This window comes from Diabrotica virgifera, chromosome 6 (genome assembly GCF_917563875.1).
Source record: "Diabrotica virgifera virgifera chromosome 6, PGI_DIABVI_V3a".
Classification (NCBI taxonomy): Eukaryota; Metazoa; Arthropoda; class Insecta; order Coleoptera; family Chrysomelidae; genus Diabrotica; species Diabrotica virgifera.
Window position 1 is genome coordinate 38,115,921 of NC_065448.1, and position 14,369 is coordinate 38,130,289.

Genomic DNA, 14,369 nt, shown 5'->3' on the forward strand with positions numbered 1-14,369 from the left:
TTCTGACTTTAATATGTTTAAATTATAAATAATATTAATAATATATAGATATACAATAAGTAATACTAAAATATAAAATTTGTACTAACTCGATATGTTATTGACTTACTAATCGTGGTATTTTCTTTCTATTGACTTCCTCTTTCAGTATGGGTAACCACATCCTACTGCATTCTACCGAGGAATTTGCGACACAATTGGTTTCATTTAGCATAATTAGAGCCGCTTCTTTGATTTTTCTCTTTTTACTATCTGATTCTTTCAGGACTATACTTGAATCTCTCCACTGAACTCTATGTTCATTATTCCATGCGTGTTGACATATTTGAGATCTATCAAATTCTCTATTTTTAATATAAGACTGATGTTCACTTATTCTAACGTTCAATGGTCTTGATGTTTCACCTAAATAAAATTGTTCGCATTCACAAGGTATTTTATAAATGCAATTCTTTGCTCTTTCTTGTTCATTGTTAGGCTTAGTTTTAGACAGAATAGATCTCAATGTGTTTGTTGTTTTGAATGTTGTTGAAATGTTGAATTTATTTCCTATTGTTTTAAGTTTCTCGGATAGTCCTTTTATGTATGGTATTGATATTTTCCTCGTATTATTTCTTGTGAATGTTGTAGGATCCCGTTCTAAGTCGTTCTGTTCCATTCGATCCAATTTTGACAATTCCTTATTTATAAACGATAAGGGATAATAATTTTTTAATAAAACAGATGTTAACAATTGTTTTTCTTCTAAAAATGAATTTTAGAAGAAAAACAATTGTTAACATCTGTTTTATTAAAAAATGATTATCCCTTATCGTTTATAAATAAATAAAAATGAATTTTAGAAGAAAAACAATTGTTAACATCTGTTTTATTAAAAAAATGATTATCCCTTATCGTTTATAAATAAGGAATCCTCAAAATTGGATCGAATGGAACAGAACAACTTAGAACGGGATCCTACAACATTCACAAGAAATAATACGAGGAAAATATCAATACCTTATATAAAAGGACTATCCGAGAAACTTAAAACAACAGGAAATAAATTCAACATTTCAACAACATTCAAAACAACAAACACATTGAGATCTATTCTATCTAAAACTAAACCTAACAATGAACAAGAAAGAACAAAGAATTGCATTTATAAAATACCTTGTGAATGCGAACAATTTTATTTAGGTGAAACATCAAGACCATTGAACGTTAGAATAAGTGAACATCAGTCTTATATTAAAAATAGAGAATTTGATAGATCTCAAATATGTCAACACGCATGGAATAATGAACATAGAGTTCAGTGGAGAGATTCAAGTATAGTCCTGAAAGAATCAGATAGTAAAAAGAGAAAAATCAAAGAAGCGGCTCCAATTATGCTAAATGAAACCAATTGTGTCGCAAATTCCTCGGTAGAATGCAGTAGGATGTGGTTACCCATACTGAAAGAGGAAGTCAATAGAAAGAAAATACCACGATTAGTAAGTCAATAACATATCGAGTTAGTACAAATTTTATATTTTAGTATTACTTATTGTATATCTATATATTATTAATATTATTTATAATTTAAACATATTAAAGTCAGAATTTGGTATTAGTTTTTTGAAAGTAAATTAAATGTAAGACCAAATACTTACGATGTCGGGATAGTATCACGAGGTTTTTTCCTGGTTTTCCCTCGTGATTTACTATGGAATCTCTAACGCGAGAATTTTACTGTCATCGTTGCATTTGGTTGTCTTTTTAAAGACAGATCACATGCTATGATTTTTTTGTGACGGATATTCTTGAGTTGGGATTGATTTCATGTAATCGAATGAACTATCTTTTAGTAAAGTCGTCCCAGGAACGCAACTCATAAATATTGACGATATCATTTTAAAGTCTTCTACTTTAAAATGTATAACATACGTCTGAATCGCCAATATAAATGAGTCAGATTAAATAAATTCTTAGAAGAATTTTTTTTACTTAGCAACAACATTTTTGTTTATTTTAGTAGTATTTTGTATTTTGACAACGAAACCCGATTTGGGCTTCGAAACGTTAATTAAATAATTTTTTTGGTAAAATTGTGGCTTATTTCCCATTAAAAATAGTTTATTATAAAAATGCCACAAGGAAATAGCTTCAGAACAACATTAAGACCACTTCGGTGGTGACACTGAAAATTACACGGTATCGCCATATTCTACGTTCATTTAATGGGCTGTAAAACATATATTTAGTTGTTACACATGTCGCATTTAGTAATTTTTTAAAGGGGGCCCCATTTCCAATTCTGCGGGGGGCCCCGACGGAGTTTGTTACGCCACTGCTTCCTTGGCTTACAATATGAAGACTTACAAAAAAGTAATCCAGATATTATAGTATAACTCTACCGACAAACGAAGACAGAAGATTCCTCAGATAATTTTAAGACAATTTAACCCAATTCATCTAGTCCGAAAATGTTTCCTAAAGGAGCTAGAGCTATTTGAAAATGGCGTCTGGTAATTAGTTTTTCTTAAATATCTCCAAACACTTCTATCTAGAAAAATGAAAATTCATACACATATTTATCTTCCAGAGATAAATCGATTCATTCATTGCAAATTTCTAGTACCGGTCATAGGCGTCCGTTTTGGGTAGGGCAACAGGTATATCGCATAGCTTTTTTGTTTTTAATTTTTAAGCATTTTGAGTCTGGATTATTACTCTTACTTACTCTTAAAGTTACTCTTACTTTAAGTCGATAGGATACACCGTTTCCTAAAAAAATCGATTTGAAAATTTTTCGTTTTTTGAATATCGAAAAAAAAATAAAAAAAAAAATATATACAAAAACGAAAACTGGTACGTTTATTTATATTCCAGAGGCGAATCGATTTCATTAATTGCGAATTTCTAGTACCGGTCATATGCGTCCGTTTTGGGTAGGTCAACGGTTATTTTATCGCATAACTTTTTGTCTTTAATTTTTAATGAATTTTTGATACTAGATTACTAAATTATGCGGTATTCTAGTACTTAAAGTTACTCTTGCTTTAGGTTGGTAAAATAACCCGTTTTTTTTTTAATTTTTTTCAAATTCAGGAAACGAAAAATTTTGAAATCGATTTTTCTAGAAAACGGTACGTCCTACCGACTCTTAGTACTAGAATACCTCACAATTTAATAATCCAGTATCAAAAATGCTTAAAAGTTGAAAGACAAAAAAGTTATGCAATAAAATAACCGTTACCCCACCCAAAACGGACGCCTATGACTGGTACTAGCAATTCACAATAGATGGAATCGATTTATCTCTGGAAGATAAATATGTGTACCAATTTTGGTTTTTCTAGCTAGAAGCGTTCTGCAGGTATTTATGAAAAACTAATTACAAGACTCCATCTTTAAATAGCTCTAGCTCCTTTAGGAAGCATTTTCAGACTAGATGAATTTGGTTAAATTGACTTAAAATTATCTGAGGAATCTCCTGTCTTCATTTGTCGGTAGAATTTCTGGACACCCTGTATATACAGGGTGTTTCATTAATAATTGTCCATATAGTAACTGGAGAAACCTTAGCACAAAAAACACTTAAATAAAATGTGGTTCCTTACTAAGTTACAGGGTGTTTTATCTAAAAATTTAAAAACTATTTTTGCTCAGCATTTTAAAACTATTCTACGTATCCTTTTCATACTTGGCAGAAAGTGCAACTACTAGACACCCTACTAAATTATGATAAATAAACGTTTCTAGCTGCTACCAGAGGCGTACGACAGGGGATGGTGAATGGTTGACCCTTCTCAAATTCTACGCCACTGGAGGAATTACTATTTTAGTGCCATTTTTAGATTCTCCAATACTTTCTACGTAAATAATATACTCTTTATTGGTAACGATAAAGTCATTAGTTTTCGAGATATTTGCAGTTAAATATGAAACGGCACAGTTATTTTGATTAATTTATGATATGATTCATGTGATTAAAATTTAAAAATTATTTGTACCCAGTACTTTAAAACTATTTGCCGTATCCTTATCATACTTGGCAGAAAGTGTAGGTACTGTACACCCTACTAAATTAAGATAAATAAACGTTTCTAGCTACTACCAGAGGCGTGCGACAGGGGATAGTGGCTGGTTGACCCTTCCCAAATTCTACGACACTCACGAAATTGCTATTTTAGTGTAATTTTTTTATTTTGCAATACTTTTTATGTAAATAATATACTCTTCATTTGTAACGATAAAATTATTAGTTTTCGAGATATTTGAAATTAAAAATGAAGCGACACAATACATTAATCAAAATAACCGTGTCGTTTCATTTTTAACTTCAAAGATCTTGAAAACTAATGACTTTATCGTTACGAATGAAGAGTATATTATTTTCACAGAAAGTATTGGAGAATCCAAAAATTAAACTAAAATAGCAATTTCGCCAGTGGCGTAGAATTTGGAAAGGGTCAACCATTCACTTTCCCCCGTCGTACGCCTCTGGTAATAGAAAGAAACGTTTGTTTAACATAATTTAGCAGTTTGTATAGTACCTATACTTCCTGCCAAGTATGAAAAGGATACGTCGAATAGTTTTAAAATGCTGAGCAAAAAACTGAGTAAGGAATCACATTTTATTTAAGTGTTTTAGGTTAAATCTTCGTATTTTGTGCTAAGGTTTCTCCAGTTACTCTATGGACAATTATTAATGAAACACCCTGTATAAATACAGAGTGGGCCAAATAAAAGTGTCCACCTCGATATTTGGCAGTATTTATTAGATTTTAAGAAAATGACGAAACAGGTCGATTTTTGATCTAAAGGGGACACATTTTTACGGTACATACATCTGTCATTTGTCAACCACCTCCCTTCCACATCCCCCACCCCATATTTTTAAATAGGGAATAGGGGTCGTGTGCTAGTTCATTTGAAAGGTTATTCAATTCTCTATTCAGTAATATAAACATTGGCATAATTATTTGTACAGGGTGTCCAAGAAAAATTATTTTTAATTAAATTAATTGACACAAAAAGAAGATTGTATGTAATTTATTTAATTCAAAATACATTCTACTGCTGTCACAAAACAAAAAAAAATGTTTTTTGATAAATAAACATTGCTTTTTGCTTAATTTCAATGTTCAAGCTGCCACCCATCTGCCTCTTGGTAGGTTGAATATTGAATTTAAGCAACAAACAATGTTTATTTATCAAATAAACATTTTTTTCTGATTTCTGTCAGCAGTAGAATGTATTTTGAGTTAAATAAATTACATACATTCTTCTTTTTGTGCCAATTAATTTAATTTAAAATATTTTTTCTTGTACAAATAATTATGCCAATGTTAATATTACTGAATAGAGAATTGAATAACCTTTCAAATGAGCTAGCACACGATCCCTATCCCCTATTTAAAAATAAGGGGTGCGGGATGTGGAAGAGAGCGGGTTGACAAATGACAGATGTATGTACCGTAACAATGTGTCCCCCTTAAGGTAGACTTCCGCACCAAGCGACCGAGACAGGAGACCGCGACAGGCGAGGTCTCCCCACGACTGCTGTCAATGCAATTATATCAGGGTAGTTCTGCAGCCCGCGACCGAGACCAGCGACCAACTATCGTCTATCGCGACCTATCTGTCGCCTGTCGCGGTCTCCTGTCTCGGTCGCTTGGTGCGGAAGTCTACCTTTAGATCAAAAATCGACCTTTTCGTCATTTTCTTAAAATCTAATAAATACTGTCAAATATCGAGGTGGGCACTTTTATTTGACCCACTCTGTATAATATTATGTAATAGTAATTGTAAGGAAAAATTAAATCTTTCAGCTCTAGGCCTTCACAGCCTATTGAGCTTAATAAATAAATATTGTCGTGTAAGGTGTTAAGATTGGTGGTAAAATTATTAATAACATGAGATACGCAGATGACACCGCCATAATGGCAGAGAGTCTAGAAGACATTCAAACCCTGTTGAACGCTGTAAACAATGAATGCACTGCAGAGGGCTTAACAATAAATGCAAAAAACAAAATGGATGGTGGCTGGAAAAATTAATATCGAAGACTCAGTACTAAAATGAGATAACAAAATCTTGGAAAGGGTGGAGCACTTTAGACATCTGGGTAGCTGGATGGACTGCAGGGTTAGAAGTGTTGAGGAAATTTCGACCAGAATAGACTTACACAAAAAATTTATTAGCTGGTGTTCTGTATTGTGCAGTAAAAGTCTGTCATTAACCACACGTTTAAGTGACCCGTGTTGAGCTGCCCCCCCCCCACTTGCAAAAATTAAAAAACAAATAGCCCTGATTTATGAGCTTTCATATTCCGCAAACTAAAAATTTTGAGCTCGTTCCACTGAGCAGGAATTTGATACTTTTGTGGGGGGGGCTGAGTCAGCCCCCCCCCCACTACTTAAAAATAGGAATATTGAATCGGTTTTTGCGGCAGAATTACGAGCTATTTATGAGCTCTTGAAATTATATAGTTTCGATTTTTGAGCTCATCCCCTTCACCCCCAAACAACCCTTTAATTGATTTAACTTAAGAGAAAAATGCTGAGAAAACTTAAAATATATCGTATTGCGAATATAATTCCTATAGCTTATATACTCTAAGAATAAACTATTAAATCACGTGCATTTCGATTATTGAGCTACACCCCTTCGCAAGAAAACCACCCTATCTTCCCGGCTTAAGAGAAAGTTGTACTTAAATACATTAAATTAATTATTTGGCGACTACATATCATTTAATAATTTATAAGCTTCCAAATTACGCGCACTTAGATCAGTAAATTGCAATTTAATTTGTATAGTGCAGTCACTGAAGGTAAAAATCAACGATTACCTTCAATTTCGGTGAACCTTCATCGATCTTCACGAAAATTGCTCAGTGGTTACAGGATACCTCAAGAAACAAAGGTGAGATGGTACCACCTTGCGCTTTTACCCTGAGGGTGGATACCGCCCCTTCTCGGGGGTGAAAATTATTTTATAAAAAATAACTGCACAAATCTATAAAAGAACAAATTATAAGCAAAATTTATTATATAAAGTTATTAAAATAAGCCAATACTTTTTAAGTTATTAAAGATAAAAAATTTTAATTATTCGTGAAAAAAATGCATGTTTTGAAGCGGTTTTTCGTAAATCACTGAAAAACTGTAAGTTTTTACAAAAAAGTTAATAGTAGTTTAATTCGTATAGCTTATATTCAAAGAATAAACTCTTAAATCACGCGCCTTTCGATTATAGAGCTACAACCTCTTCGCAAGAAAACCATCCCATATTCCCGGCTTAAGAGAGAGTTGTACTTAAAATAATTTAAATTAATTATTTGGCGACTAGATATCGTTTAATAATTTATGAGCTCGCAAAATATACGCATCTCAATTATTGAATTGCCAGTTTCTTTCTATAGTGCAGTCACTGAAGGTAAAAATCAACTATGACCTTCAATTTCGGTAAATCTCCATTCATTTTCACGAAAATTGGTGAACGGATTTTGAGGCTATCAACTTTTTCTGGAGCTCATTTTTGATAGGTATTTCTAAGTACTTTGACAAGTATTTAGTCCCTAAGTGTTATAAAATGCATCTCTTTCCCGTTATTTAAGCTTGAATCCTTAGATTTGAAGAGTCGCAGAAAAAAATATACATTTAATTACCAATAACTTACTTTAAATTAACGTTAAAGGGTTTTTCAAGTAAGCAATTTATTATATTTTTTATTAGCTTCAATTTTAGTGATGAAAACTTTTTTGCAAAAACTTACAGTTTTTGAGTTATTTATGAAAAATCGCTTTAAAGCATGCATTTTCTTTCACAAAAATTAAAATATTTGATCTTTAATAACTCAAAAAGTATTGATTTATTAATAACATTTTTTGTCCCTCTCTCGATTTGTGGAGTTATTTTTAATAAAGTAATTTTCACCCCCGAGAAGGGGTGACATATACCCCAGGCTAAAACCGCAAGTTGTTATTGTCAATTCGTGAAAATGAATGGAGATTTACCGAAATCTAAGGTCATAGTTGATTTTTACCTTCAGTGACTGCACTATAGAAAGAAAACGGCAATTCAATCATTGAAATGCGTATATTTTGCGAGCTCATAAATTATTAAACGATATGTAGTCGCTAAATAATTAATTTAAATTATTTTAAGTACAACTCTCTCTTAAGCCGGGAATATGGGATGGTTTTCTTGCAAGGGGTTGTAGCTCTATAATCGAAAGGCGCGTGATTTAAGAGTTTATTCTTTGAATATAAGCTATACGAATTAAACTACTATTAACTTTTTTGTAAAAACTGACAGTTTTTGAGTGATTTACGAAAAACCGCTTCAAAACATGCATTTTTTTTTTCACAAATAATTAAAATCTTTGGTCTTTAATAACTTAAAAACTATTGACTTATTTTAATAACTTTATATAATAAATTTTGCTTTTAATTTGTTCTTTTATTGATTTGTGCAGTTATTTTTTATAAAATAATTTTCACCCCCGAGAAGGGGCGGTATCCACCCTCAGGGTAAAGGCGCAAGGTGGTATCATGTCACCTTTGTTTCTTGACGTATCCTCTAACCACTGACCAATTTTTGTGAAAATCGATGAAGGTTCACCGAAATTGAAGGTAATCGTTGATTTTTACCTTCAGTGACTGCACTATACAAAATAAATTGCAATTTACTGATCTAAATGCGCGTAATTTGGAAGGTTATAAATTATTAAATGATATGTAGTCGCCAAATAATTAATGTAATGCATTTTAATTACAACTTTTTCTTAAGCCGGGAAGATAGGGTGGTTTTCTTGCGAAGGGGTTGTAGCTCAATAATCGAAATGCACGTGATTTAATAGTTTAGTCTTAGATTATATAAGCTATAGGAATTATATCCGCAATACGATATATTTTAAGTTTTCTCAGCATTTTTCTCTTAAGTTAAATCAATTAAAGGGTTGTTTGGGGGGTGAAGGGGATGAGCTCAAAAATCGAAACTATATAATTTCAAGAGCTCATAAATAGCTCGTAATTCTGCCGCAAAAACCGATTCAATATTCCTATTTTTAACTAGTGGGGGGGGCTGACTCAGCCCCCCCCCCCACTAAAGTATTAAATTCCTGCTCAGTGGAACGAGCTCAAAATTTTTAGTTTGCGGAATATGAAAGCTCATAAATAGCTCATAAATCAGGGCTATTTGTTTTTTGATTTTTGCAAGTGGGGGGGGGGGCAGCTGTTTAAGTGCACCTTCACATACACTGCTATGGCGCAATCAGCGATGCGATGCTATGCTATGATATCAAACACTTGTATCTTAAGCATCTTGTTCAAATAGCGCGCGATGTAGTGCGATTGGTTTGGTTTTCAAGAATGTTTAATTCCATCGCCAGTAGTCGCATGTCCAACGAGCGATATGGATGTGGAAAAATTAATAAATAATTGAAGACCTAAGTGGAAGAAGGGGGTATCAAAGCCTACCTTTTGAGATATGGGCAGTTAAAGTTTTTATTCGTCTACTTTTATCATGAAAATATTGTTTGTGTTATTTGGTTTTATTTACATTGCTATAAGTATTCCTTTACATATATAATGTTGATAATTTGTTTTTATTTTTAGTATTTTTTCTAAAAATAAATAAAAACTGTACATACCGCCTTCTTCTATTAATTTTAGTTTGTATAACTATCCTTTATCTAAATGGATGTTGGCGTGTGGCATGAAATAATACTCTATAATCAGTTTTACAGAAATTTGTGTAATTGAACACACAATAATCTTTTTTATGTGCCGTGCTTGATTATTGAGCGTTGGCTATCAAATTGGCTATAGTAATCTTTTTGATGACAGCTCGGTAAAGGGACGCAGAAGATCTGTTAAACCATTCTCACAGGTGTCTAAGCCATGACAGTCTTCTTCGACCTGGCCTTTCTTCTTCGACCCAGCCTTTCTTCTTCCGTCTATCTTGACTTGTATTATTTAATGGAGTATATTATACAGAGTGAGTTTTATGTATGGAAAGCCACAATTATCTCGGAAACGGCTTGCACCATTTTTTATAGATTTTTGTCACAAAGAGTTTTCTAATGGGGCCGATATAATAGTGATAATTACATTGTTGTCAGAACTTCCGTTTTTCTGGAAATCTAATGAATTTTCTTATTTCAAATGGAACATCCTGTATATTTTTGCGTTTTGAAGTCCTTAAGAAATGCTGATTATTTTTCGTGTTATATTACCTATTGGGACCGTGCAAGTTCGGAAAAGCGACACCTATTTCTACGCTCTGTACTTTTATTCGCACTTTTGATTATATTGGCCAATCATATGGTCCTGGTTACTGGATAATTGCCAAGGCCATAGTCCAAAAAAAAATAATAAGAAGAAAAAATAAGATTTAGGTTGTTAATTAAACGTAAACAATTGTATGTAGTAAATAAAATTTGTTATTAAAATGCAGTACTGCAAGCAAAATACAATTAATTAAATTTACCTTTATATAATAATTGCATATCATATTAATATTGTGGAGCAATATATAATTTTTCTTCTTAAATGACAATAGGTATGAAATGTACGTCAATTTGACAATTTCAATTGACAATATGAATTATTTAAGAAAGTTGCAATATTTCTCCGCTATTCGCGCACGATCGTTTCGCGTATCCCTTCCAAGTACTTGCACATCGCGAATATCTAAATGCCATAATTCCGGAGTTATTTAGCTACATTTATTAAAAAAAAAATTTTTAAACAAATTTAAAAAATCAATTTTTTCAACCCGGGTACATTATTTTAGGTTCTTTTGATCATTGGAAACAAAAAAGGTCTTTTGTATTTTTTCTCCAAAGTTAATAGTTTTCGAGTTATAAACAATTTAAACCTAAAAAAGACGAAAAATATTTCATTTATTTATTTATTAACGGGATAAACCCGATACATACAAAATACAATAAGGCAGAGCTTTTGTCATAATAATGAAAATATAAAAATTAGATACACGCAAAACTACAACTATAAAACACAAACATAAAAAATAAAAAAGAATATAAATTATTTTCAAATGATGAAAACAACTGAATCAATTACAACAGTTAAATCTATTTAATTTTTTCTTTTTTAAATTCAAAATTCAAGATGCCTGAGTTCTTGTTTAGTAGAGGAAATTGAAGAACCAAACAGATCTATTAGATGACTTATTTCCATACAGGGCCAATCTACTAATTGGTGCATATTGACCATAATTTGTAGCATGTCATTGTTTCTTGAATATTTGTGGATTTCGTGTCAATCTAGCAGGTATATTAAAGCACACAAGAGTTACCAATTCTTCGGAGTCAATAACACCAGAGATAATTTTGCGAAGATAACAAATATCCAACATGACCCTTCTGGTTTCAAAAGTTTGTAAATTTAATCTCATTAATATATTGTCATAAGTATAATTTCCTTTTCCCTATAATAACCTTTTCAATATTTAGGATTTGATATGCATAACTAGGTGACCAGACAATAGAACCATATTCAATAATTGATCTCACGGTACTGCAATATAAGATTTTGATTGTGTGAACTGACAAATCTTTTGATGAACATAATACAAAACCCAACATCCTAAATGCCTTCGAAACAGTATGGTCAATGTGAGAGTAAAATGTTAATTTACAATCAAATATTATACCTAAATCCCGAATTTCGTTCACATGTGTGACAGGAGTATTATTAATAAAATATTGATAGTGAATAGGCGAATGGGATCTAGCAAAAGTTATTAAAAAGCATTTATTAATATTAAGTTCCATATCATTTCTACCACACCACTCATAAAAATCATTTACTTGTGACTGAAGCTGAGAAATGTTATCCTCATTTTTGACAGCCTTATATATTTTAACATCATCAGCAAACATTAAAAAGTTAACTTCCTTTAAAATAGAGTGAACATCATTCAAGAACAAATTAAATAGAAGGGGGCCACAGTGGGAACCTTGCGGTACTCCAGATGTAGCTGTAAAAGCATTAGAAAGAAAACATCCTATTTTTACACTTAAACTTCGATTAGTCAGGTAACTTTGCATCCAATCAAAGAGACTTCCAGAAATACCATGCCATATGCTGTAAGTTTCGCAAGTAATATATTATGATTGACCTTATCGAAAGCTTTAGATAAGTCAGTATAGATGGAATCTACTTGTAACTTGTTTTCCAAAGCAATAACAATGTCATTCTGATAAAGAAGTAAATTAGTTACTGTAGATTTACCCTGTACAAAACCGTGCTGTTCATTCACCAGAATACTACTGAATTCACAAGTAAGCTGCTTAGTAACTAAATAATCTAATAATTTTGGAATTGCTGATAAAGTACAAACTGCTCTGTAGTTTTCAACATTTGACTTTGAACCAGATTTAAATATAGGTTTTACGGAACTATGTTGCAAGCAATCAGGGAAAACCCCTTCTTGCAAAGATTTATTAAAGAGTAATATACAATGGCTTAGATATAGTACAAACACATTGTTTTAATAGATAGTTAGGAATGCCATCAGCGCCAAAATTTAGTTTAGGAGACAAATTGTGAATACTCTAAAAAATAGTATTAATGTTAAAAGAGCATGAACTCATTACCAGCATTTTCAAATTGATATTGTGGGGGGGGGGGTGGTATTGTGGTCAGTGAACACTGTAGAAAAACATTTTTTTCATACCTCCCTCTTCCATTCAAGAATCGTACTTTACATGTTACATACCACCTTGATACACTAAAACTCAAAATTTTAGAAAATGTTACATACCCCCTTCTTCCACTTAGGTCTTCTTCAATTATTAACTTAAGTTATAATTCACTGAATGTAGTCTGTTTCTAAAGACATCCGAAAATGTTCTCGAAATTTTTTAGGAGGCATAATAATTATTATTTTAGCAAATAAATGATAAAACTCCCCAAATGTCGCCCTTTCTCTATTCTCATCCAAAAGTTATTAGGATGCAAAATTAGTTTAGCAAATAAATGATGAAACTCTCCAAATGTAGCTCTTTCTGTATGAATTTTATGAACTGATTTACATTTCCTATTTACACACTTTTTGAAAATATTGTACTTTAACAATGAATTTTCCATCAATATATAATTCAGTTTTCTTTCCATCATCACGTCTGACACAGAAAGGACTATGGTGGCGACTAGCTCACAAACATATCTTTGTATGGAAACACCACCCACAGATAACTGCTTGCTATGTAACGCATAGCATAGCATCGCTGATCGTGCCATAGCAGTGTATGTGAACATGCACTAAGAGTATTGAAGTGCTATGTCTGGTCCATTTGTTAGGTGGATATGAAACCTGGACAACAAAAATAAAAAATCTTAACAAATTAGAAGCGTTCCAGGTGTGGTGTTACCGTAGCATGCTCAGAATCCCGTGTATAGCACACATATCTAACGAACATGTGTTAGAGACCATGCACAAAGAGCGAGAATTGATCAACATCATAAAAATGAGAAAGGTTCAATATTTCAGTCATATAATGAGAGGGCCTAAATATCGCTCACTTCGGTTAATCATTCAGGGCAAAATCGAAGGAAAACGCTGGGTCAGAAGAAAACAACTGTCCTGCCTGCATAACATTAGACAATGGACCCAACGGTCCAGGAATTATTTCATATAGCTGCCGATCGAGAAACATTTCATCAGCTTGTTAATACGACGATAGCCAACGCTTGAGAACAAGCACGGCACACAAAAGAAGACCTATTAGATAAAAATTAACATTTACTTCTCTCTTTCCCTGGCATTGTGATATAGCTTGACTTCCTCATACAGCTCAGGGCGATTTTCTAAAAAGGAATTTAATTAATACTGAGTTACTAAGACTGTAACTAATAGTTTTACCTGCTGACATTTTTCTATTTATATTTGTTTTTTAATCCAACCAAAGACAAACTCCTTTTTTTTTATTATGACTTATCAGTAACCAATTTTTGACATATATCATGTATGTATTTGACTTTGACAAACACAGCATAGAACCATAGAGGTATTATAACTCTATGCATAGAATGACAAAACTTGCACAACACTTAAATCTGACAGTTGACATGATACTGATGAAACCGCAGCACGGTTCTTAGACATCTACGGTTGCCTAAATCGACTAACCAATGAACATTAAGGGTGAGATTACGTCACGAGAGTTTACTGTCATTTGAATCGTAATATGATTTTTTTCGAATCCTGAGAAAACCAAGTATTTTAGAAAAATTTAAACGCAGGATGCAAGATTACATTATTACCGAGGGCGGAAAGCCCCTTAGAATAAACAAGCAGATTCTATTGAATGAAATATTTGAAATTAAATATCACACTTCTCTTTTATTTTCAGCCCTGTAACTT

The 14,369-nt window shown here is 32.3% G+C and overlaps 1 protein-coding gene across 1 annotated transcript in view; it reads right to left on the minus strand.

Moving 5' to 3' along the window:
- LOC114333792 (vacuolar protein sorting-associated protein 28 homolog) overlaps positions 1-14,027 on the minus strand; it is a 41,655-nt gene extending 27,628 nt beyond the window's left edge. Inside the window, exons 1-2 of the mRNA XM_050653987.1 lie at positions 13,869-14,027; positions 13,753-13,813 (exon numbers count right to left, since the gene is read on the minus strand). Of these exons, the coding sequence (XP_050509944.1) occupies positions 13,753-13,813; positions 13,869-13,878 (71 nt within the window). The 5' untranslated portion in view covers positions 13,879-14,027. The remainder of the gene's footprint in view (positions 1-13,752; positions 13,814-13,868) is intronic.
- Positions 14,028-14,369: the final 342 nt, after the last annotated feature.